This window comes from Eretmochelys imbricata, chromosome 4, assembly GCF_965152235.1.
Source record: "Eretmochelys imbricata isolate rEreImb1 chromosome 4, rEreImb1.hap1, whole genome shotgun sequence".
NCBI classification, from domain to species: Eukaryota; Metazoa; Chordata; order Testudines; family Cheloniidae; genus Eretmochelys; species Eretmochelys imbricata.
In genome coordinates, this window is record NC_135575.1 from 17,145,793 (window position 1) to 17,171,848 (window position 26,056).

Below are 26,056 nucleotides of genomic sequence, written 5' to 3' on the forward strand. Positions count from 1 at the left end.
TCTGGCTGAAGCTGAAATTGAAAGTGGCACTTGCACCTGATGCTGAGGTTTCTACGTACTTCAGAGCCCCAAGCCTTAAGCACTTTATAGTACAGTCTAAGAGGACAAAAATAGGAGGGAAAAACATGACAAGTTTTTTTTTCTCTTTTCCCTCAAGGCTTTTTGAGCCAGCATGCACTATGCAGCTAACAACTTCCAGCCCTGGCATTTGTTACACCGTAACAACCCTGGCCAGAGTCTTGGTTAATTAGTCACGATTGCTCCCTTTTTTTCAATCAATTTTTAAAATAATGTTTATTTGAACAAGGGACAGTGCAAAAAGTAACATGCAAACAAGAATCCTGAAGGTGTGGGAGTGTGATATAGGCCCAGATTTTTAAAGGTACTTAAGTGCCTAACTCCCATTGATTTCAATATATACAGTCTTATAAAGCACTCTTCATCCAGAGATCTCAAAGCACTTTACAAAGGAAGGGAAGTTTCAATATTCCCTTTCAGGTATATCAAGTGGTGCATCAAGGCGTGGCACCAAAAATCTTGCCCAATCATTACAAAAGCAGGTTACGATTTGGGCTACTAGGCAAGTAAAGCGGTACCCTAATATCATTTGGCCAACAGCTCAAACCTTCTCCCATTGAGTTTCACTGTCTCCTCCATTTCCTCTTCTCTCTCCAGCTCATCCCGCTGTGATCATTGTCAGCATTTGCTGAATTTTCATTCTAATGGGACCAGGGCCATGTTTTCATATGGTCACACAGACAGCACAGCATACCCTATAAAGACTAGTAATAATATTTCCCTCCTACCAGGCTGAGCTCATCACGAGTTTGTCCCACAAACTGGAGATCTTGAAGGAAGCTAAGGAGAGCCTGCTAGAAGACATCAAGATGAATAATGCCCTGGGAGAGGAGGTGGAGGTGTTGATCAGCGAGTTATGCAAGCCCAACGAGTTTGACAAATACAAGATGTTCATAGGCGACCTGGATAAAGTGGTGAACCTCTTGCTCTCCCTCTCAGGGCGTCTGGCCCGGGTAGAGAACGTTTTGAGCAGCCTAAGTGAAGATGTGAATACTGAAGAGCGGGTATGTCTCTTTTTGTAAACTTTAGGATGTTGGTGATTTTCAGAGCGCTGAACAAACGGGTGATTAGAAGAACACACACATATAGGCTGGGACTTTCAAACGGGCTTCAAGGAATTAGGTGTGTCAACGGGAACCGGGCCTCTAAGTCTCTTAGGAACCTTTGAAACTCCCAGCCATATATAGGATTGTAGCCTCCAAAGTGGAGCCAACAGTTGAGCCTGTTCCATGGGTATAAAAAACACGATTCTGGCCCCACGAATCTTGGCTGATATTTTGTACAAATGACTCTCGCCCTGTGCATCTTGGCAATGTAAAAAAAGCATTTGTTTTGACTGGTCTTACCATCAGCTGTGCAAGCACAACTGCAGACAAAGCAGCACATAGCTGGACAAATGGTGGTCTCCTGGCTCCAGCTAACCATGTTTTAGCCCTTTGTGGCCAGACCATGCTCGGGGGGCAAAAGCATGGCAGAAACCATGGCTCAATGTTAACCATGTTTTGTTAACAATTTCTAACCCCGTCTGCACCATGTTGACCATGCTGTATGAAGTATTGGTCCTAGGATATTGGAGACACAAGGTGGGTGACATAATATCTTTTATTGGCCCGACTTCTATTGGTGAGAGAAACAAGAAGAGCTCTGTGTAAACTCAAAAGCTCATCTCTCTCACCAACAGAAGATGGTCCAATAAAAGATATGACCTCACCCACCATGTTGACCAAACATCTTCAGAGTATGACTGAGTAGGATTCATGTTTGAGCCGCATTGAAATGTTATTCCCCTTCTCCATGTGTGTGACCATGAAAGAGGGAAGCATAGTACCCAGGCCATCACTGCCAGAGGAGGGAAAGGCTGTCTGTGGGGAGGGGAAGAGGTTGTGGGATTAGCACTGTGATGTTAATTCCCTGTCTCTGATGTGGCAGAGCTCTCTCAATGAGAAGAGGAAGCTGCTGGCTGGCCAGCATGAGGATGCCCGGGAGCTGAAGGAGAACCTGGACCGGCGAGAACGTGTGGTCTTGGACATCTTGGGCAACTACCTCTCGGAGGAGCAGCTCCAGGAGTACCAGCACTTTGTGAAGATGAAGTCCACGCTTCTCATCGAGCAGCGGGAGCTGGACGACAAGATTAAATTGGGTCAGGAACAGCTCAAGTGCCTGACGGAAAGCCTCCCTACAGACTTCATCCCCACGGACACAACAGCAGCAGCGGCCCCAGCCACAGCAGCCACAATCCCCCCGGGGGTCAGCAGTAGTTTACCTACACCATCGGCCTCTTCACTTTAACCTTTCCTGGACAAGCCTCGGGTACAGCTCTTCTGCTTGAGTTTATTTAATCGGCATACTTTTTGGAGAGCTCTCAACAATTACAGTGGAGCGATGGGTTTAAAAAGAGAATCCAAGGAAGGAAAAAACCAGTAATAAAGTCTTTGTTTTCCTCTCCCTATGCCATCGCCCCGAGAGCTCACTATGAAAATTTAATCCAGCCTGGCTCACACTAGAGGGAGGTGAAAGATTTCTCTGGCTACAAGGTATGAGAAGGAGGCACTTATTTTTGAATGGGCCAGCTCATCATGAACAAAGATGTCATCTTTGGTAACATGGCATGGTTGCCTCTGCTTCCCCCACCCCAACACCTCAATCAGAGTGAGGCACTATTGTTAAATAATGAAGGATCTGAAAGAATGAAGCCTTAAAAATAAAACCAACCCACGATGCTCCTGAACATTATTGATATTTATATTTTTTTAAAAACAAGACTGAATGTGTAAGTTGTTGTACGTATGCTAGTCGCTTACTTGAGTCTTGGCTCTGTATGTAGAAAGTGCATTTAATTTTGTATTTTGTGAAAACTTAACAAGAAGAGGAATCTCCAAAGATAGTCGCACCCTAGAATGGAGCATCTTTTCCGGGGGCTTTTTACATAATAAAGGGCAGCCAGAAAAAGCTTCAACCCGTTTCAACATTTCCTGAATGCGCAGTAAGCACCCTTGCAAAGGAGACTTTGCCCAGCAAAGTATAATCTACCCTCTTCTGGATCCCGTGGCTTGATACATCCAGAGTTTAAACAAGCACTTGTGTGAACCAAGCAACTCAGGAGTCAAAGTTAGGGTGAAGCAAAAAGATTCCCTTCTGGTTCTGGATTCACAGATGATTTAAGACAGTACAAAGGCAAGATCTGTGCTAAAAGCAACCTGAAGGTTGTTAGTTTTATTTGGGAGAGGGTCTTTAAAGGGCATTACATATAGGTTGCTTTTTCTAAAGGGGATGATGTACACACCAGCATTTATTTTAAAAACTGTAATACCTCGTTTATCTGGACCCATCTTATCTGAAATCCCCGAATGGCTAACAGTGGGTTACATGCCCCAGCGTGAATAGCTTGCAATTAAGTCTTCTGCCTACCCCAAAAGCTCATTTGTCCTAGTTAGATAAATGGGGCTTCTGCTGTAGGGTTAGTGAGTCATTTCTCAGTCAGTCTAACCTGGGACAACCAAATTTGCCCAACTGAACATCACTTGGGCAACTTACCCAGAGCTCCAGGGCTGCAGGTACTTTGCATTAAGAAAAGCAGATTGGAAATGGCCTCCTTTTTAAGACAGTGGGTGTTATCTCACTTATGGAGCATTGAATTCTTGGACCTCTAGTTCTCCAAGGCTTTGCACATGTCTCCCGAGGAGTCTTTCCACCACCACCGTCCTCCGCATTAAAGATGAGGGAGTCCATGGACTGCATTGTAGAAAGCCATGGGCTACATTTGACTCACAAGACACAGTTTGGTCACCCTGGTCTAACCTCGTAGAAATTTTATGTTGCTGCTGCTGTTTAAGCTGTTCCTGTCTTGTGTGTGTTTGTTCATCCCATCATACTGCAAGAGGGCCTCACATACCAGTGCCCCCAAAGGCTCTGACTTGCATGGTTTGTAAGACCTTCATGCAATTAATTTATGTTTCAACAGTAAATGGTGAAAATGAGAGTGTGCACTGTTTATACTGCTGTTTTTAAGGACCTTTTTCTTGAAGCAGGTGCTCCCTGCAGGCTTCAAATGTATTGCTGCCTTGGGAAGCATGGCAGAGCTAGAGCATCCTACTACCTTGCTGCCATATGAAATTTCAGCCCTCACATACCCTGAAGGTGATCTGCCCTGTGTGTTACAGGATGTCTCTGGAGGAACAAAGCAATTGCATGTCACTACGGCATGCAGAATTTTTTTTGAAAGGAAGAAACTAGGGATAGTCCAAACAGAGCCAAAAGGACCATTTTAGCTGCTTCTTGACTTGAACATGGTTCTGCCCCACAAAGTGTTTCGTAAGGCCCCTCAAGCCAGAGGGAACCTCCCTTTAAAGGTCCCCTAGCGCTAGATAGGTCTGTCACTTACTCAGTGTCGATTTGCACCAGCTGAGGATCTGGCCCTCTGGCTCATACTCCCCTCAGTCCACATGCTCAGCTTCTGGGGAAGTCAGTTGTCACTGTGTGTATTTACTGGGGTTAGTATATAAGTCGTTTAGAGGTTAACCTCCAATCACACGAGCAACTGTCATTGAGGCAAATGATCATTTACATTTATACAGTGGAAAGTAAATTACTGTCCATATTGGAATTATAAGCATATATCAAGGAAAAAATGGATCCTTTTATTGTTACTAAACTCTGAGCAACTAGTACTGTCTGTACATTCATGTGGATGCTGTATTTTGGGTACCCATTCCTGGCAATCTTCCTGAAGGAAGTTCCACCATCCCTTTGTCCTGTGTTTCATTGCGATGAGTTAAGGTTCGGGTTTCAGGAAGGAATTTTGCACGACCTTATATAAACATTCTTCTGCTAATTCTCTGGGGTTTCCTGAGTCATCAGATTGGGGAAAGAACATTTTGCCATGTACCTGGAGAAAATTAAACATTTGTCAGTCCAAGTGAGTTTGCTTCTAAGTGCCTTTAGCTGGAGAGGAAACCTATTTATTGCCTCATTTCCCATGATGCATTCCTGTTCCCTTAATTAGAAGTAGCATAAAGTTAATTGTATAGAGAAGAACGTACATGGAACAGCAGTGCACGGTGCAGAGGCTCACTATAACTGTTTGCACGTTGCAATGCATTGAAACAAATCAGAACATTCGGCTTTCAGCCATGGGTGTAGCTACCGTGACGTGGCTGCAGTGGTGCAAACCCCTAATTTAGACACACCGAACATGTCTCACATGGGGGTAGCTTACCCAGGATGCACGTCACTGTGTATCGCGGACTGCCCGTCTAGACTTGGGGTTTGAACAGACGCAGCTGCAGTGACGCACCTCAACCAGTGGCTAAAAACTAGAGACAGTTAAGAAATTTTCATCCAAAGCAGCTGAGTAACTTTAGGACCCTATGCCCCATTGATTGTCAATGGCAGTTCAGCTCCTAAAGTCACCTCGGTACTTTTTGAAAATGTTACCTGAGATTTTTGATGGGGGAAATAATTCCCTGACCAGCTCTCTTTTGATTTGGTATATCTCTGAATAGAGTTTCAGCAGCTGTCAGTTCACCAGCAGAGGGTGGGCTGTATTTACTAACTGTTTAGAATGCTCTTTCACAAGGGTCAATATGCACACAGCCTTGAGCAGTCTCTCTCTGTTTGCTAGACCTGTGAGTAACAAGCAAACATGTAAAGATCTGGCCAAATAGTTGTGTTTGAAACAGCGTAGAGTGTGTTTTCTGGGAGCAACGGCAGCAGGACCTTCCAGGATGGGATGTTCATGACCTGTGTGTTGTGATGGACATGGTTTGGTTTTGTTTCTTGGGATGACTTGTCACAAGTGGGAGATGGGAGGAGCCCAGGAGTGGGGCAATTTTGCTTTTCTTTCTTTCCTCTGGGCAAGTCTGCTGAAGCCAAAAGTTCAGGTGGTGACACGCAGACAGATCTTCTCCCTGCTCAGAAGAGATTCACCATGTTTTGTTTTACAAGGCTGGATTCCATTCAAAACTTAAGTCAACCACGTGAAAACTTAATTGACAGCTTTGGGCTAGGACTAAATAAGGTATTTTAATGTGCAGTTTGAAAGCAGCGACCCTGTTTGGGATCCAGACGCTCACTCTTCTCCTCCCTTTGCACAGCTGAATAGTGACCGATTTACGGGAAAGGTACAGGTGCTCTTCCTTCTCCTGGGTGCCTTCGCACTACATTCTTGGCTCACGTGCATGGTTTTGGCCATGGAAAGAGTGATCTTGCTGCTGACTCATTCTGTAATCTGATATCTTCCATATTCTGTTTTGATCTTCCGCCCTGCGCAACGAATTTGGACTAAATCATCCCAGCTGTCCGTACCAGATGGGGGAGGGGAAGCTGAGCCATTGGGAATGTTTTGTGCCTAGCCATCATGGAGCCGTGGAGACAGCAGCACCAGGGGTCTTGCAAATCCCTGCATGCCGGCAGTGGATGTGAATGCAGCCCCCAAGGTAGAGAAATAGTAACGCTTGGCTTCTGGTGTCACTAATCTGCGCTCGTTCTCGGGCAGGTGCTCATTGCCGGTGGGTATCATAGGCTGGGGGCGGCTGTGCCTCCCCAAACAGCCAGGTGTGGCCTCGCCCACGCTCGGGCCCCCCAGGCCTTCCCGTCCTGCTTCCCATTCTGCGGCTCCCCCTGTACGGTGGCCCTCAGGCCGTGCTGCCTGCCCTCCTGGTGCTCCAGCTCTGGGGGAGCTGGGGCAGCACAGCCCACCCTGCTGGCATTGGGGGGAGGGCTGGGGCTGCACTGCCCTCCCTCCCAGGGCTGAGGGGGCTGGGGCCGCACCTCCTGGCATTGGGGGGCTGGGGCCACTATGCCCACCCTGCTAGGTAACGTGAAGTAAAATCCTAATGAAGACCAAACAGATTGGTTATCAGGTCAAGGTCAGTCCTAAGATCCCCCATAGTCTTTCTCTTGACCTGCTAACTCATGAAAGCTACATATTGCCTCGTCTTCACTAGGATTTTACCTCAGGTTAGTTATCTCCAGTTAAGAACATCCTGCTTTTCCCTAGTGAGGAAGCCCCTCGGTTGGGGACCTGTACGTCTGCTGCTTATGCCTCTTCCTTTTCTGCCCGCTGCTCCCTGGCCTGGGTTCAGAATACAAGCCTTAGCCCTGGGCTGTGCATGAGCTTACTTTGGTGCTAAGGGGGTCACGGCCCATACTTTCCCTGACTGTCTCATTCTCAGCAGCCAATGCTCAAGGCCAGATTAACACAGAGGCAACCAAGGCATGTACCTAGGGCCCACATTCCTGGTGGGAGCCCAAAATGGACGGGCCAGACCTGAGCGGCACTGTGACTCTGTGCACCAGGTTGCAAAGCCATGACAGAGGGGTGGTTGGGCCAAACCTGAAGTGTACATTTGTGTACGGTCCAGTGATGGGTTAATATGGACCATCTTATCCTTAAAAAGAAAAGGAGTACTTGTGGCACCTTAGAGACTAACCAATTTATTTGAGCATAAGCTTTCGTGAGCTACAGCTCACTTCATCGGATGCATACTATGGAAAGTGTAGAAGATCTTTTTATACACACAAAGCATGAAAAAATACCTCCCCCCACCCCACTCTCCTGCTGGTAATAGCTTATCTAAAGTGATGAAGTGAGCTGTAGCTCACGAAAGCTTATGCTCAAATAAATTGGTTAGTCTCTAAGGTGCCACAAGTCCTCCTGTTCTTTTTGCGAATACAGACTAACACGGCTGTTACTCTGAAACCTGTCATCTTATCCTTGTGGGCAGTGGCTGCTTTATTCAATCCTGCTATTAAAACAGCAATTCTGAAGAGCCCCCAGCAGAGTGTGGCTGTTTTAACTGATGAGACATGTGAGGCGTAGGGGAGGGGACTACTCTATGCACAGGTTTCAGAGCAGTAGCCATGTTAGTCTGTATCAGCAAAAACAACGAGAAGTCCTTGTGGCACCTTCGAGACTAACACATTTATTTGGGCATAAGTTCAAATTTATTTGGGTTCTAGACCACGAAAGCTTATGCCCAAATAAATGTGTTAGTCTCTAAGGTGCCACAAGGACTCCTCGTTGTTTTTACTCTGTGCACAGTGGACTGGGATGCAAATGTTCCTGTTTTAACTCTTCTAATGGTGACCTACTGATCGTTGGCCAATTTCTGCTGGTTCTCTCAGTAAGGAATGCTGGTGTAAATTGGCACTGCTCCATTGACTTCAGCTGAGGTTCTGGCCTTGTGAAAGAATTAGTGTCCTACATCCCGAGGGGGTGTTTTAGAAAAGCAGTGAAACTGTGTAAATGTCACGGCAGCCAGGTCTAGTGCTCTAGATTGGAAGAGGATGGAGGCATGTGTCAGGGAGCACAGTCCTGCAGTTGTGTAATTACAACGGGCCTTTTAAATCAGCGCTTGGTAAATCCTCAAATACCTCCATTAACAGAGTAGTTACATGGCGCAGGGGGCGGTTGGAATTGCTTTTGGCTGTCATAACATGCTGCATGGCCTGAAATCAATACAGTCCCAGTCATCAAAACTCGGATTTGCTTTCTTTAAAAATGGACAATACAGAGTCAATGATGGGGGATGGGGAGGTGGATTTGGCAATCACACATACGAGATTTTCCCCATGTCTAAAACCATGCCTGGGTTGGCTGATGAAAGGGATTTCATTTTCAGTGAAGGTTAGACATGAGACCATCTGATAGCAAATGCTTTGTGGTTCCAGGCCTGATTCTCCATTGGCCTCGCCCTGGTATGACTTGTGTAAAGTGGATGTTAAAAGCCAGCAGATCAGCCTGAAAGCATTTTACCCCTGCTTTGCACAAGTTCTAAATGACCGCATGTGGGGCCAGGCAGGACCTTTCCTAGACAGGAGAGATCAAAAGCTTTTCCTATTAGACCCCAGAGTGGGGCCCTGGTCCATGCCTAGAGTTCCTAGGTACTATGGTAATACAAATAATAGATACTAATATTAATAAATGAAAATGAGCGGATATCTGTTTCTCATACCCAGGTTCCCCCGCCTCTCCTACTGCCCTCTCCCAAGCTGGCCTGAAAGCTAAACTCGATTAACAGACGAAAGGTGCTTCCATTATAACCAACCTAAAGTGTGTAATACAAACCCCAAGGTCAATCCCTCGGTATTCTGGCAGTGTGGATTGGCCGTGTACTTGCAGCCTCGGTGCTTATGTTTTCCCTCGGACTGCACTTACGCTTGGTAGGAGCACAACACTCAGGGCTTTTCTAATGCAATGTCACTGCCTCATGAAGATCACTCGTGTTACGTATTTGTATGTTTTCATGCGGCTAATGTGGGCACCAGGATCCCTTTCTTACCCCCAACAGGCAGAGACAAATTCTGCCCTCGCTAGTCATGAATCTTCCATACACGGTGCAGGCATTTAACTGAAGGTAGAACTTGGCCTGTGGGGTCAGAAACAAACTGCTCAGCCAGGCCATAGCCAGACCAGCAGCCTGTCTGCATGTGGCCAACACGCACTCTAGCTAGCACTCAGGCTCTTTAGCATCTCGATCACCAATGTTGAAATCTTAACAAATGCCTCCTTTTCTTCCATGCCATGTTACCATGCAGAAAGAGAGTTGGAGCAGCCTGTTTGTAGTGCCAAGATTATGCACGTGTTCTTAGCTAGATTTGTTGTTTGGTAGTGTTGCATTAGTTGCTGTCACCCTTTTGCAGTATGTTGGAGAGGGAAGCTGGGGGAAGAGAGAGATGTCTCTTTGGACGCAGGGATAAGGGCACAATTATTTTCCAGTTCATCATAAGGAAATTTTGAAAGTTTGAGCCAGTCAATCTGATCGCTGCTTACAGACAATTTTACTTACTTTGCACATCTTGGCTACACACGTCATATTTTCAGCTGCTTTCTATGATTCTTAAAATGACTTTTTTTTTTTCTCCTGTGTTGGGGTTGCCAGAGGTTGCCAATCAGTTTACAATTTAAGGTTATTATCATATAGCATTGTGTAATTATGACTTGAAATACATATTTGTTGACATGTAAGAACCACTTAACTGACACTGACAATAAAAGAAGTGCTATCAAATACTCCATAAACTGATGTCTCTTAAATCAAATGAAGGGGAAGAGAAAGGAAAGGTACTTTTTTCCTTCCCATTTGTTCCAGTGCAAAAATGTATCTTAGAATTGAAATCCAGAGAATCAAATCTTCAGCTGGTGTAAATAGGAACCAGCTTAAGGAGTTACTAAGAGAGGTCAAAATACAGGAGAAGTTAGGTAATGAAAAATGTTGACATTTCCATTTGACAGGATTCAAAATAGATCCCTTTGCCAATTTTGGCCAAATTTCCCATGATCTGTTTTACCAACATTTTCAAAAAATGTCTGTGTACTGAAAATGCGGTTTGCAGTACAAAAACAGTTTTTGGTAAATGAAAAAATTTGGATAAAAATTTTAAAAAAAACATTGAAAATTTCAATAATATTGACAATGTTTTCCAAAAGTGTCATTTGGTAAAGCCTGTTTTTCAAGAACAACACTTTTTTTGTGCAAATATGTCAACCAGCTCCAGTTACCAGCATGGCTAGTTAATGCTAAATGTTACATTGGTGGCTAGGCCTTTTTCCTCCTTGTTTAAATGTTTTCAGCCATGACTAGCAGCATCATACCTTCCTAATCTTCACTTCCCCTACTGGCTTCATTCTCCCCTGCTGTGACTTATCTTCACCTTTTTCCAGATACTCTCCAGGGGTTAAGTAGACTATGCAGTTCTGCAAGATTCCTAGAGAACTTAAGAGTAGCCTACCTGGAGGCAGTGTGTCGTGGACCTACCTACCAAAACCAAGACTGGAATGTAGTAGATTTTGGGAGTTGGTGGGGGAGTGTAAAAATCGGCAGTTGTGGATGCATTTGGAGTGCCCTCTAGTGGCAGGGCTTGGCTATATCTGCGCTAGGAGGGATTCCCAGCTTGGGTACACCTATTTGCATTAACTCAATGAGAGCTAGCGGGAGTGTAAATAGTAATGAAGCTGGGCATGGTTGAGTGTAATATTTCTCTCGACCTATTTTATCCTGTTCTATTTAGCAATGGTTTTATTAAACTGCTGGTACAACACGAGCCAGCCTAGGTGCCTATTGTTAACTCGGTACACCAGCCTCCTTGGTAACAAAAGGAGTAGTTACAGCTCCGGAGCTTCAGCCATCTCACTTCACTTCCCCCCTCAGGGCTCCCCGCAGGAAGTACTGCACACCACACCGTTCCCTCCCACCGTTGCTCCTTGCAGTTGTTGTGTCCAGAGCACTGGAAGCTGCCAACATCTGTGAGCAGGTCAGTAAACCCAACTTACCCAATAGTGAGAGAGGGAGTGGTACCAGCTGGCCCTAGATGGGTCAAATGAACAGGTAGGATCTTAAAGGGTTAGAGGGCAAGGCACCTACCATGCATGCACCAAAGAGCTGCCTCCTGAGCACCTGGGGAAGGGCAATAGAGAGAAGTCTCCCCTATCCCGCAGGGGACCTGAGTTTCCATGGTTTTCCTTTAAGGCCTCTCTTCCTTCCTCTGCTATACCTCTTAAGACTCCTTTCCCCACCTGTGCTTTGCCTTAAGGCACAGGGGAAATCTGAGGGGGAGAGAGGCAGCCAGTGTTCCCCCAGGATAAGGATGGTGGCCATAGCTTAGCCAGCCCGCATTACATCCCTCCCATCCTGCTTGGAGTTGCGCACTACGACCCTGGTGGCAGTCCGAGTGGGTTGAGGTGCAACATCAGTCCTTCCCCACATTCACAGCAAGCCTGGAGGGGCCGGGAGCAGAGAGTTAGACACCTGCACTGTGCCACCCCCAGCACTGGAGCCAATCCCATGCTGGGCTGCCGTGGAAACAAACATGCCTTTTGGTGTGGGAGAGAAAACTCCCAGAATGCTCCATGCTCACCCTGCCCCGAGCTTCCCGCACAGCTAGAGGAGGGGAGAATGTAGCTTCTGGGAGGCTGTTTTGAATGGGTTAATTGGAGGGGCAGCCCCCATCCTTTCCCTAGGAGGAAGGCATTTCTAAGAGCAAGCCTGCTCCCCGGTTACTCAGGCACCCTGCAGCCAGGGTGAGGCAGAATGATAGCGTCTCTGGTCCCGAGGAGTAAGACAGCCTTCTCCCCTCCAGCCCCAGGTTCTTTGGGGAAAATGGCACCGCAGTTGCTGTAAGACACCAGCTCAGCTTGATAGAAAACCTCTAGCTTCCCATCCCAGGAGGGGATAAAGTGTATGAGGCCCCCCTCCCCCTAGCACACTCCAGCCCTCCAGGAGTTGATTTAAGTGGAAGATCCAGGTATAGTCCTTATGTCGGAGCTATCAGATCATTCTGCTGCCCCTCCCCACCCAAAGGGCTCGGGGTGTTCTGCTGTGAAAGGCCCAGCTCCACAGCCAGAACTTTCCTGGAACCCCCATCTTTGATAATGACCTTCAGCTGAAGGCCTAGCCAAGGCATGATTGGGCCTTATTTGGCGAGAGGACCTAGCAGCAGTTGCATCAGCATTGTCTCCTCCAGCTCTGGGGAGAGGAGTCTTTTCTTGGCTTTGAGGCAGCAGCTGGGAGGGAGTTCAACCTGGGCCTTTGGGAAGCAGAGTTTTGCTGTAAGTGTTCCTTCTGCATGCCTAAATCAGAGGGTAAAGGCAGGGGATATGGAGAGGAAGTTTGAGTGGATCCCAGTTTAGCAGGATTAGCCCCTATCCTGACTGTTCTCCCTATTTTCAGGAGCTCAGCCAGGATAACAACTAGCCAGCTGCATTGATTCAGTCTGTTCTCTGCCTTTCCCAGCTCCTCTCTTCCCTGCTTACTGAGGAGGTCAGCTCTAACCCCATTCGCAGTATCTGAATGCTGTGTGTAGTGGCCGCAGAGCTCCTCTGCCATCCCACTCTTATTCTCCTACATCGCTGTGAGGGAGGCTGGGGCACTAGCTGGAAGAGGGCATTTAGCAGAGGCAAGGAGAAAGCTGCTGCCAGAGGCAAGGTAAGCAACACTTCAATCAGCAGAAGTTAGAAGAGCAAGCATGCTCCCCCACCCCACCCTGCTTTGAGCCCCACCAGAGATGGTTTTAAAAAGTCTCCTAGAGTTGATGTGTTTAAAAAAGCCTAAAATATTTCACAAGTTCTCATTCCACTCTAATTCCCACTCCAAGAGCCCCATTCCACCAATGGGGTCTCCCCTGCCCTGAGCTGGATCTCTTTCCCAATGAGAAGTCCCCATTGACACCTGCCCAGTTAACACCCCCCGACTTTCTCCCCTCCCCAGGAGATACATAAGAGACTCCTATGTAGCCCTCCCTCCCAGTGAGGAACACCACTGGTACAAGTTGTGAGGAGACAGGCAGTCCTTCATAGCCTGAGCCACTCTGTCAAGAACTGCAGATCATACCTATCTGTAGTGCATCCTAGTCTAACAACCCCAGCTATCAAAGAGATAGGACTTGCACACTGCCTGAAATCCAGCAAGCTAGGACAGCCAGCTACCTCCAGGATTCAGCCCTAGCTCCACAACTGCATTTACATAACTGAGCAGATGATCACTGCAGGAGGTGGGGGTAGTATCCTTTAACAGTGAGAAGTTCATGGGGTGTGTGGAGGGGGGAGATGAGTGAAGTTAATAGCCTCTTTCAGCTAAGAGATGGCATTTACACTAGGCAGCAGCGGGGGGGGGGGGTGAGAAAACCTGGATTTGTGCTGGAAATGGCCCACCTTGATTATCATACACATTTTAAAGAGAGTGGTCACTTTGGATGGGCTATTACCAGCAGGAGAGTGAGTTTGTGGGGGGGGGGGGGGCGGCGGCAGAGGGTGAGAAAACCTGGATTTGTGCTGGAAATGGCCCAACTTGATGATCACTTTAGATAAGCTATTACCAGCAGGAGAGTGGGGTGGGAGGAGGTATTGTTTCATGGTCTCTGTGTATATAATGTCTTCTGCAGTTTCCATAGTATGCATCCGATGAAGTGAGCTGTAGCTCACGAAAGCTCATGCTCAAATAAATTGGTTAGTCTCTAAGGTGCCACAAGTACTCCTTTTCTTTTTGCGAATACAGACTAACACGGCTGTTACTCTGAAACCAGATTACCATCAGTTTTCTTTAAGGGGGGGAATAGGTGTCCCAGGGCTAGCAATTAGGTACGTGTTGGCTCCTGGTACAAATTAGCCATTCCTATTTAGTGCAGGAGAGGCAAGCTGGCTCGAGCAGATGAAATGGCAAAGAGCAAGCAGACACGGCAAGCTTGAAGGCCAAGTTTAGATTTATTTCACTGAGCAGGGAGGTGGAAGGAATAGGACTAAGCAGTTAGCTAAACTTAATGGCTTTGATAGCAAAGTCACCTTCCACAGTCAGGTACTCAATGTTCTGCAGGCCCAGCCGATTAGGGAACACGATCTCCTTGTCACCAGCCAGTTTCACCATCAGCTCTGCTGTGTCAAAGGAGATACAGATCTGCAAGGAGTAGGCACATTAGAACCAACACAGGCAGCCAATCCCCATGACCTCTTAGAGACGGGTTAACCAGGAGCTTCGCCCAGACAGCATTAGCTACTCTTCCCTCAACTAGCATCTGTCTTGAGGGGGAGAAAGCCTGATTTCCCCAGATCTGGCTGAGAGGGCACCCCAAAAATCTCAAGTGGCCTCACTGGTGCCTTCACCTGAGTGAAGAGAGGCCTATTTCATTAATGTGAAGTGCTTTGCTGTATGGTGTGAAAGGTGCTGCAGGAATGTAGGGCTAGGAACACCCCAGGTCCAGAAGGACCCCAGCTCCACAAATCAAGTGCCCTCTTAGCATAGCTTTGTTCCCCACTCCCGGGTCCTCACCTCAGTCTTGTCACCCTGCTGGAAGGGAAAGTCAGTCTCCCTCTCCTCTGTCCCCCACATCCCATCCTCCATGGAGTTGCACACAATGACGTTCACATCCCCATGGCTGTCGAAGCGTGGGTTGAAGTGCAGCACCAGGTTGCTGCGGTCCTTCCCCACATTCACAGCAAACCTGGCATGGAGGAGACAATCAGACACACAACCAACCACACTACACAGCCCCTCCCACCGGAGTCCAGACCGATCATCTCTGTAATGCAGAGACGGATCTAACAACAGAGAGAGCTGAAGCTGTCCGGAGGCAGATTCACCTCTGGCACCTACCCCTGTCGTGTGCTAAGGGAAGAATCCCCACTGGTTACCTAAATGATGATGCAACATCTAACCCTTCCCAACTCACCCCTTAGCTTCCGGCAAGATCTTCCCCTTCACTTTGATGCACTCTCCAGCCTGGACGTTCAAGTGAGTAGCAACCAGTCTCTAAGGGAGTCAAGCCACAAACTTATTAGCCTCCCCCTTGGGGATCAACAGACCTACTTCCTCTGTTTGAAGGGAGAGGCAATAGCACCGGGGACACAAGAAATAAGTGCTGAGCATGAGCTAGAGACAAGACAAGTTCCAAACCATCCCCCTGATCAGTCAGCGACCAGAATCATGAACATGCAACCACAGTTCCGTGGCCTACGGAATGAGGTTTGTTGGTCTCCGTCCAGTTCCCATGGGGCAGGACTCCAAGTGTTCCCAGCCACAGGCACTAACTGGCCTGATGGCCAGCAGTCTGTCCAGAGGTCAAGCACTGAACGGACTAGAGGCGCACGTTGGTCTCATTAGCTGCAGCCCATGGGATTTGGGGATGTAACACACACAGGGAAGCCTGCAATGCTGCGCCTGCCACTGCTTGGGCTTTACCCGCACTGGAGTTAAGAGGGCTCAATTCTTCCCTGGGAGTTTGACTAGCATTTTTCCCTAGCTGCCTTTCTAAAAGAAGCCACCGTTCATTTCTTAGGCACCTGACCCTTTAGCGTGCAGAGAGGTAACTTCCCCGGCCTGCAGGAATTTGAGACTTAACCCTCTTTTAATCTACCCTCCCACATTTAAAGCCATGGCTGTTACTGTGCAAATCTACAACCCACCAGCTTGCTGTGCACACTGGGAGCCCTGAGTGGGGCTTGGCTTGCTAGCTGAAAGCGCTTGCCCATCAGCCAGCTTGCTTGCATACATCCCAGCCTCTGCTGCAGGGGAGCAAATGAAGTACATGAAAACATCCACCTTCAGCCCCTTGCTACCCCGTCTCCACCAGGTGCCACCCTGGTCTTGCAAGGGGCAGCCACTAACCCTGAAGGGAGCTGACCTTGATAAACAACCTCCATATCCAGCCTGTGTCTGGCCAGAGGCCCCATTCCACCCGCTGCATCAGAAACACAAGCACCCTCACCTGAGGAGCTATTGGAATTTAGCTCCAAAGAGACCGCAATAATGAGCTTAAGACCAAAACTTGTCACAGCCGGGGTTATATTGCATTAGACCAATGGAAACAATAGCATTTGCACCAGTATCACCTCCTCCAGTTTTGGAGAGAGGGTCACTTTCCTTCATTTGGACACAGTTTTTTGTTTTATTTCCTTCTCCAGGAGGTGGGGGAAGAGACAGTTCAGAGCCTGGGAACAGCTGCAACATTTCTCGCTTCACACCCCACCCCCAGGCAGACCTTCCCAACCCCTGTGTTACAGGGTACAGGGAGTCAGTGACCAATGGAGAAGCCAGATCTCTCCGGTTAGTGGGCTCTGATCCTGCAACCTGTTCTGGAAACTTGAACTGTCCTCATTTTAGTTGGATCAGCCAAGAGGCTATCCAGCCACCTGCATAGTCTATTCAGTTTTGTCCAGCTCTCCCATTCTCACCATAATGCTGAGGTCAGCCCAGCTACGATCTGCAGATTGCTAAACTGCTTATCACCATAGCATCTAAGCCCTACTTATCCTGGCTCCCTACACATCCCTCTTTTATTCTGTTTCTGGAGCACAGGCTGAAACTTGGTCGGATGGCAGAGCCAGGGAGGAGGTAGCCACCAAGACTGAGGAAGGTAAGCAATATTTAAGAGCTGCATTTTGGAGTTAGAGAGGGCTGAAAGGCCAAGGTTGGGTCAGTGACATGCCCCTATCCTGTAGTGCCCTATAGGGCTGAGTTAAAGGGGATTTATTTTAAGTTAAAAGAACCCAAAAAAGGCTCTATACAGGCATGAAGTGTTTTATAAGAGTTCTCAAGAAAAAAAAAAAAAAGTGTACTTCGATATTCTTCCCAGACTGTCTAAGACATTGGAAACATTAGTAGAGTTACTGACACTACAAGTGCTGAAAACTGTCAACCTAAATAATAAGTGGCCCACCGTGAACCCTTCAAAACAAAGGCTACTTGGAAATATCTTGCAAAAATAAAAATTCATCCATCTCTAGTGTTCCTTCCCCCCAGTATTATAGTCCAATCATGCATTTTTCTTCCATCACTGACATATGGCCCAACCCAATACCCACAGCTACTAACCCTTTAGCTATTTCCCCCTCCGTTAAAGAAATTCTTCTATTCCAAGGTAGAACAGAAAAAGAGCCCTGCAGCTCACCCTGGGAGAGCCTTAAGAGAGAAGTCAGATGAGTGGGGTGTGTGTGTGTACTAGACCAGATGTCTGGTCACCCAGCACATGATCCACAGCTCTCCCAAAAAGAAAAGGAGGACTTGTGGCACCTTAGAGACTAACAAACAAATTTATTTGAGCATAAGTTCTCCTTTTCTTTTTGCAGATACAGACTTACACGGCTGCTACTCTGAAAGCTCTCCCAAACACACTCACCAGCAGTTAACCTTCTTCCAGGATTCCACACCTAGCTTCCTATCCCCTTGTCTTGCAAGTAAAGCCCTAACCAGTCCCAGCTACAGAGAGACAAGACTCACACATTCCATGCTGCTGACTGAAGCCACACCACAGTTAGGACAACTGCTTGCTTTCCAGTTCCAAGATTCAGCTGTGTGACTCAGCACTACCTCTACAGGGCCTTTAAACAGCTGACCTGGGCAGCAAAGGGCTCACATGATTAAACAGGTGGGTGAGTGGGTGGGGCTGGGGCTGGGGCTGGGAAAGAGTCAGTTCTTCTTCTTCCAAACTTCAGGCATACAAAGAGAGACTAGCAGACCAGCTTCAATACAGTATTTGGTTTGGAAGACTGAGCTTTTTTCAGCCGAGCAGTAACATTTGCACTGGCTGGCAGCAGCGTGGTTTCGGATCAATATCCCCAGTTTGCTTTAAAGAAGCAGCGAACATGCATGAATCTCAGGGCTGGTAGTTATAGAATTGTTTGCTTCGGGAACAATTCACTGTGCTTATGCTAGCTAACTGAAAACCAGCCTGTCCACGCACAACCATCCCTCCAGCAGCTGCTCTGCCAGTGTATTGTGGCATCTATCCCACAAATCGAAGCCCCGCCAGCTCCATGTGGGCAGTGTTGGGCTTTTGAAAACATACTGGCTAAGGCAGAGGTGTGGGAGCCTAAAGGATATGATTCTAATCCTGGCTTTGCTGCTGTGTCTCCATTTGCCCGTCTGTAAAATGGGAGAAATAATTCTCATCCCCCTCACAGAACGTGTGTAACGAGGCCTGATGCTGGCAAAGCATTTTGGGATTCTTCGGTGGAAGGGGCTATAGCAGCGCAAAGTATTATTGCTATTGGCAATTAAATAAAAGTGTTGCTGTAGGCAAGGATGGTATTAAAAAGCGTGTCTAAAAATCGAGGCCGTTCGTGTGGGGCACCAGTAAACAAACTGGGTATTCAGACCTCAGCTTTTTCACACAGCGTGGCCTAGCCAGTTTTGATCTGCATGCACTAGAATCCGGGGGTGGGCGGGAGCCACGCTTTGGTGTGAGCTGAGGAAAAGACGCGGTAGAAGGAAATGCAGCCAGCAAGGGAAGGATTGTCTGTCAGCGAGCTGCTACCACACGTTATTCCCCTGTGGGGGTCTCTTGGCAGAGCCATAACGTGGCCCCATTAGGATTCTGCAAAGAGGAGTCAGGAGAGCTGGGTTTTGTTCCTGGCTCTGCCGTGGACTTTCCAAGTCACTTAGGCCCAGATCCACACACAGTATATACATGCTGCAGCTGGGAGCCAGCTTCCCAGACTGGTACACAGACAGAGACTAAGAAAAGGAGGACTTGTGGCACCTTAGAGACTAACAAATTTATTTGAGCATGAGCTTTCGTGAGCTACAGCTCACTTCATCGGATGTATTCAGTGGAAAATACAGTGGGGAGATTTATATACATAGAGAACATGAAATAATGGGTGTTGCCATACACACTGTAACAAGAGTGATCACTTAAGGTGAGCTATTACCAGCAGGGACTAGTGCACTCAATGTAGCAATGTGGAGGTTGTGGCATGGGCCAGCCTGACGCTCCGGGACCAAACTCAGGTGGCTAGCTACATCCACGCTGGTACTGCCCATCAGTCAGTCTAGTCTACCCATGATGGGAGACATGGTCCCAGCTGGAGTGTAGACATACCCAAAGGTATTTAGGCACTTAATGCTGATTGTGGTAGTTACGTGGGGCTAAATACCTTTGAGGATCTGGGCCTTAACTCCTCTGTGCCTCTATTTCTCCCTGGGGATAACTAAACCTACTTTACAGTGGTGGTGTAAGAGTTCGTTAATGTTTTGCAAAGTGCCTTGTGAGTCCTTCAAATGGAAGCTGCTATAGAAGGGCAAAATACCATTATCTGTTTGGTAAGCAATGACTAATGGCTGAGATGGGTATCTACCTATATAGAAGGGCTGTCAACACTGGACTTGTTTAGGGTGTGGGTGAAATTGAGCAAAGGAATTTATGGCTGAATAGCAGAGGGAAATGTCCTGCCTGTGGGATCTACATCAAACTCCCTCTGACCCCTGACTTCTATTAATCACCCTGAAAAATCACCCTCAAATCCCAAACCTTAGTTATCTGAATGTCCAAGTGTCCCCATGACAGAGTGGGAATCATGTCTATACTGCCTTTGAGCTGGGAAATGCTCCCACTCCCATGGGAAGTGCTGAAAGCCATATCCCATCAGACATTTAAAACTGGACAAAGCACTAGAAAAAATACTGAAGGAAACTACTTTGTGATCTCAAAAGATGGACTGTGGCTCTGAGCTCCATGTGGGCAGGCCTCTTCACACACGCAGAAGCCCCACTGAAACCAAAGGGGCTTTGCATGGACACAAGGGGTCTCTGTGAGTGGAGCTTGTTGCAGGATCAGAGCCTTAGTGACCCATCTCCTGCCTGTTTAGGGCCTGATCCAAAGCCCATTGAGGTCAATCTCTAGAACCTGATCTACACACCAAAGTACTGGCTTAACTAAAGGTGTGGTTTTTTGACTGATTTAGTTAAACCCTCTCAATCTCCTGTGTGGAGACTCAAATAGGTTTCAGTCTGATTTATATGGGGTTAACTTGCATAGTGAACGTACAGGTACAAGCTCACCGGACTAAAAACTGTTTTAAACCAATATAAAAGTTTCAACACAGGGGTTTGCCCCAGTTGAACTCAGTTGGTTTTCAAACCGACGTTAATTAAACTGGTGTCAAGTCTGTGTGTAAATGAGGCTGAGAGTGCTCTGATTTCTGTTGGTGGCGGTTGGATGTGTGCGGCCCTGTTCATGGCCACTCCTGGGCTACTATAAATTCTGTCCGGGTTCTTGTGGTGTTTTACATTCAAATCCATGGCCTTGGCTACATGAGGCAAGTGACCACATGTAGATCAGAGTACTTGTTCCAGAATAAAATCACTTCTATCCCAGAACAGAAGAGTTATTCTGGAATAGCTAAATTTATATTGGAATAAGAAAAGGAGTAGTACTCGTGGCACCTTAGAGACTAAGAAATCTATTTGAGCATGAGCTTTCTGATGAAGTGAGCTGTAGCTCACGAAAGCTCATGCTCAAATAAATTGGTTAGTCTCTAAGGTGCCACAAGTCCTCCTGTTCTTTTTGCGAATACAGACTAACACGGCTGCTACTCTGAAACCTATATTGGAATAGTTATTCCAGAATAGCTATGCTGGTGAATTTTGTGTTATGTGGACAAGGCCTAAACAACTTGGAAAGGCCTTGCCACTAGCATTTTCTATTCTCCCTAACCCTCTGTTCCCTCCCTTCACTATTCCTGGAGCTCTGCCATGAGTGTCTCTGCAAATCATGCTGTTCCTTCCCCCGGCCCTGTGGTGCCCCAGGCATGATTTGCTGGTGTCACTGCTTTCACTGTTAAAGCACATCTTTCTTACGAACAGCCAGTCTAGTCTCTGCTGTCCCTGCCCTTAAAGGCTGTTCCTTCAGACAAGGAGATATAATTGCAGAGTCAAACTGAACTGAGTATTTTCCTCAGCGCCCCAGTGACAACGAGGGGTTGGAATGATGTTCAGGACCAGAACGGGGTCAGCAGCAGCCCCTCTGCTCTGTGCTGATGTAATGTGCCACCATTCTTATGCCAGGCTGAGGGAGCAAAGTGTGGGGCCAGAGAAGAATCCCAACAGTGTCTGTGATGCCAGACTGGCTCCCTCCTCCCAAAAAGATTCTTCCACAAACCTCTCTTCTGGGTGGAGGGGAAGGAAGAACTCATCCCCTCCCTACTTTTCCACAGGGTGAGAGAAAGAAAAGGACCCCGGCAGCTCCCCATCCCCTCCAAGGGCTTTGTAGCAGGGCAGATGGGGAGCCCTCCTCTCCACATGAAAAAGAATTTGCTCCGAACCTTGGATCCTCTGCACCACACATGAGGGAAGGAAGGGAGAACCCATCACCATCACCTCCATCCAGGGGGAAGAGGGACTAAACCAAAGCCCTTTTCCACCCACACCCCAGACTACTTCTGCCGCTGGGGGCGGCTCTGTGCCTGGGGATGCCAGGTGGACCGCCCCACCAGCAGTGAGTGGACTAAGCTTTCCGTATGATTTCCTCCCTGGAATATGTATGTCTGACACCCGTGCCCTCAGCCTTCCTCTGCATGTTGCTGCTCGCTGTGACCAATAGGTGTCACTCTCAGAGCAAACATGAACTGGGTGGGGATATGGAGAACACAGAGGCGAAGAGAAGAAATAAAGAGTCCCTCATAACACTCTTGCAGCAAGAAGCCTCAGTGCAAAGGTGCCTGGAGTAACCACACACAATTGCTGCCAGGGAGAAAAATGCAATATTCCTCACTGTGTGGGGCACTAAATTCAGTCCTCACATAAATACAACTGACATACGGCTCTGTGCATCTCCCCAAAGGCCCAAACTATCCCCACCACAGGGATAGTAAGGATTTCCCTCAGGGAAATTGTTTCCTCAGGGGCAAGGGTAACAGGAGATTCAGCCCCCTCAACACACAGATCCCCACATGCCTGCGGCTTTCAGAGGAATCTGTTGGATGCCGGAGCCATCCAAATGGAGGCTGCCTCCCCACACCCTCCTGGCTCCCTCTGCTGCTCACCTCCTGGGACCGTGCCTCCAGGCTTTCTTGTCGCCTCAGCCCCCTCGTTCCTTCTGTGCGGGGGTCAGCACAGAAGGGCCCCTTGCACGATTTACCATTTGTGGAGCCATTGCCTGGAGGGTTGTTCATGTGGGGCCACAAGGCAGCTCTTGGGGAGGATGGTGGGGTTTGAGCCATGTCTGCTTCTCCACCGCCCCATGCTTGGAGAGCTACCGCTGAGAAGTGTTATACAAGAGCTAGGTGGTATTTATCACTAAATACTATTAGTATTTATCACCATTATCCGAGATGAGCAGCAGCCCTCAGAGGCTCCATCTGTTTCCCCGGCACCCACGCCCAGCTTTGTTGTGCACCCATACACAGCACCACTGATTTGTTTATTTGCATTTTTTTCTAAATTACTAATTGTCTGAGTGACAACTTGACAACTTGAGAAAGAAACAACAAAGGTGGGGTGAAGGCCTCTGTTTCTCATGTTTAAAAAAGAAAAAAGCAAAACAATGGGTTTGCTGAAGCTACATCCTCCGTTGCATCTGTTCCTGTATGGGGTGGGGCTGGCATGCTTCACAAGCTGCGCTGAGGGCGGTGATTGCCCGCTCAGCGGCTCCTTAGAACTGGAGTAACAAAGGGAATTCGATGCCCTTAGCTTATCACGGGTGCCTTGCGAGCACGAGGAAACAATCAGCCTGTAGTTCTCCCCTGGTGAGGCTTTGCAGCAGCAGAGGAAGGCTGGGCTTGTAGCTAAATGCACTGGACTCAGGAGAACGGCATTCAAGTCCCAGTTCTACCAAAGACTCCCTGGGTTACCTGGAGCAATCACTTAGCACTTGTCTACACTGGAAAGTTTTGCCACTTTAACTATACTGGTATAATCAAAGGGACACCACCACTCGTGTGGAGGCAGTTCTGCCCATATAAAAGTGCTTTTCCTGTCTAGCTTATCCTGGTTCAGGAAGTGAAATAAACTATGCCGGGATAACTACAGTCACACTGGGGTTGTTCCTGGATCATTATATCAGTAAAAAAAATCACACCCCTTAGCACCATATTTTTACTGCATTATCTCATGTAAACCAGGCCTTGGGCACAGAGAGTCTATGGCCCAGATGTGCAGAGGGTTTTAATACCTCTCTGTTCCCCATCTGCAGAGTAGGCATAATAGTCCTTCCTTTCTTCCACCCTTTGTCTGTCTTGTTTAGTTAGGCTGTGGGGCAGGGACTGTCTCTTACTATGTTTATGTGCAGCATCTTACACCTAATCTCAGCTGTGGCACCTAGGTGTTACTGTAATCTAAATAGTGAGAGACAGTGTAGATAGGGCTTTTTCCTCAGAAGGCTGTGTAATTCCTAATGAAAAGGAGAGAGTTATTTTCAAAAGCCAGCTCCTGCTCTGACTCACCCCCGTGAAACCTGGCTGAGGCCAACAGGGCTACCCAGTTGTGAGAGAGCAGGATTTGCCAACATGCCACCTCCCACCTGTGTTAGAAGCAGGACACCTTCATTCCAGATGTAACCAGGCCGGCCCCCTCAGGACTGGGGGTCGTGCTACAGCCCTCCTGCCTCAGTTTCCTCTCTTGGCCTGTTCAATAAACTCAAAACCTACTTTTGTCCATTCCTATCCCTTCTTGGATTCTGCTTTATTAAACTCACCAACATCCCAAATCACGTTTTCAAGGCCAGCCAGGATTCCATGCTAACCAGAAGTTTCTCTTTATCCTCCTCGGCTTTTCCTGTTTTGCCTCAGTCCTAACTCCCAGGACTCTCTGCTAGAGCCTGCTGGCTCCTAGCAGTCTCCAATCCCAGGACAATCACCCTGATCACTCCAGGGCGTGGCTCCTTCTGTAATCAGGGGTGGCTAGCTCCAGCCCTTAAAGAGTGAGCTACCCTATTACACCAGGTTAATTATAAGGCAGTTTCTGCAGAATCTCACTGGTGGTGAAAGGAGTTGGCTGGCTCTTGTTCTTCAAGATACTGAAAATTTCACTCCTCTTTTTTATTTCCCTGCTTAATATTGACCCAGCTTGACACGGGTTTGGGTTAAATCCCATCCCCCAAGACAGAATTGCTAATCAGAACAAGGGGATAGCAACCCACAGGAACTGTGGATGTCACCGTTATTTTGGGTTTCTTTAACTTTAGAACCTCTCTGCACACCTAATAAATTTGCAGCTTCCAAGCACACCCTCCACCTTTATTTTCCCATGTCAAATGGACTGTGTGCTTTTGTTTCTTGGGCCCTGTCTACACTGGCAAGTCTCTGCACAGTAAAGCTGCTTTCTGCACTGCAGAAAGGCATACACACCGCCTGAGGCGTACACACCACCAAGCCATTTAGTGTGCAGAAACTGCACAGTTGCAGCGCTGTAAAAAAACCATCCCGATGAGAGACGTACAGCTTTCTGCGCCGGGATTACAGTGCTGTGATTGGCCTCCGGGAGGTGTCCCACAATGCCTGTTCTTGCCTCTTTGGGTCATAGGTTTGAACTCTCCTGCCCTGCCCTCAGGTGACCAATCATCAGCCCTACCCCTTAAATTCCTTGGGAATTTTGAAAGTCCCCTGCCTGTTTGCTCGGTGATGTGTGCAGTGGTCTCGGTGCATCTTTCCAGGTGACCATGCCTGCTCCACGCACCAGGCGATCCCCCGCCTGGAGCAATGCCGAGCTGCTGGACCTCATCAGCATTTGGGGAGAGGAGGCTGTCCAGTCCCAGCTGCACGAATTATGATACCTACGGACAGATTTCACGATGCGTGACAGAAAGGGGCCATGGCCGGGACACACTGCGGTGCAGGCTCAAAGTGAAGCTGCTGCGGAACGCCTACCACAAGGCGCGGGAGGCAAAGTGCTGCTCTGGTGCTGCGCCCACAAGCTGCCGGTTCTACGAAGAGCTGGACGCGATACTCGGTGGCGACCCCACCTCCACTGCGAAGGCCCCTGTGGATACTTCAGTGGCTCACGTGCCAGTCGAGAGCGGACCGAGCCCAGAGGAGGAAATCTTGGACGAGGATGTGGGGCGGGATGAGGACCCAGAGACAGAGGATGGCTTTGAGGTCAGCGATGCATGCAGCCAGGAGCTCTTTTCTACCCCAGAGGAAGCTAGTCGGTCACAGCTGTCGGATCTTGGCAAAGCACAAACAGGAGAGGAGGCCCCTGGTAAGTGGATCTGATTTTGGGAATCACTGAAGCGAGTTGTTGGTGGCAGAAGGGTTGCAGAAAGCAGGCTTGTGTCTGTATGATGCACGTACCACCACATGCCTAGTCTGAGTGGCGGAACAGGGTGTTGATTGACTCCCTCACTTCACGGGAATCTGCCTCAGAGATCTCCACAAAACTCTCATGGGGATACTGGGCAATCTGCTACTGCAGGTTCTTTGGCAGAGCTGCTTTGTTTCTTGCCCCATTAATGGTAACTTCCCCACACCACTCTGCTGTCACGGGGCCGGGGGGGACCATTGCTGCACACAGGCGAGCCGCATAAGGGCCAGGGCGGAAGCCATAGGCTTGGAGAAGACCCTCCCTTGATTCCCTGCTCACCCTCAGAAGTGAGATATCTTCCATAATGATCACCTTCTGTGGAAAGTGTGGGGACAGGAATGATTATCAGTCCCCCCTACAGTGCTGGCTGTCCCCAAGAGCCACGTTCCCGGTGTACAGCAGGGTCTGGGAAGAGTGATTTACCCTGCCCCTGTGGCTATTCACCATTTTGGGGGTCTTGTGGCTCATGTGTGCTT

At 48.1% G+C, this 26,056-nt stretch overlaps 2 protein-coding genes across 2 annotated transcripts in view; one reads left to right on the plus strand and one right to left on the minus strand.

Moving 5' to 3' along the window:
• Nucleotides 1-2,367, plus strand: part of SHROOM3 (shroom family member 3) — a 165,426-nt gene extending 163,059 nt beyond the window's left edge. The window contains exons 10-11 of the mRNA XM_077814751.1: nt 810-1,082; nt 2,008-2,367. Of these exons, the coding sequence (XP_077670877.1) occupies nt 810-1,082; nt 2,008-2,367 (633 nt within the window). The remainder of the gene's footprint in view (nt 1-809; nt 1,083-2,007) is intronic.
• Nucleotides 2,368-14,318: 11,951 nt separating this feature from the next.
• On the minus strand, nt 14,319-22,456 carry LOC144263773 (16 kDa beta-galactoside-binding lectin-like). Its single transcript, XM_077814752.1, has 4 exons — nt 22,328-22,456; nt 15,238-15,317; nt 14,838-15,009; nt 14,319-14,465 (listed from the first exon to the last, which is right to left on the minus strand). The coding sequence occupies exons 1-4, from the start codon at nt 22,454-22,456 to the stop codon at nt 14,319-14,321; spliced, it is 528 nt and encodes a 175-aa protein (XP_077670878.1).
• Nucleotides 22,457-26,056: the final 3,600 nt, after the last annotated feature.

Bases quoted from the DNA above. Each gene is read 5' to 3' on its own strand.
- LOC144263773 (XM_077814752.1), bottom strand. From the start codon at position 22,456: ATGAACAACCCTCCAGGCAATGGCTCCACAAATGGTAAATCGTGCAAG. The intron at 15,318-22,327 runs GTGAGCAGCAGA...TGACTCCCTTAG, and splicing joins TGGAGGCACGGTCCCAGGAG to AGACTGGTTGCTACTCACTT. The intron at 14,466-14,837 runs GTGAGGACCCGG...TACTCCTTGCAG, and splicing joins AGCAGGGTGACAAGACTGAG to ATCTGTATCTCCTTTGACAC.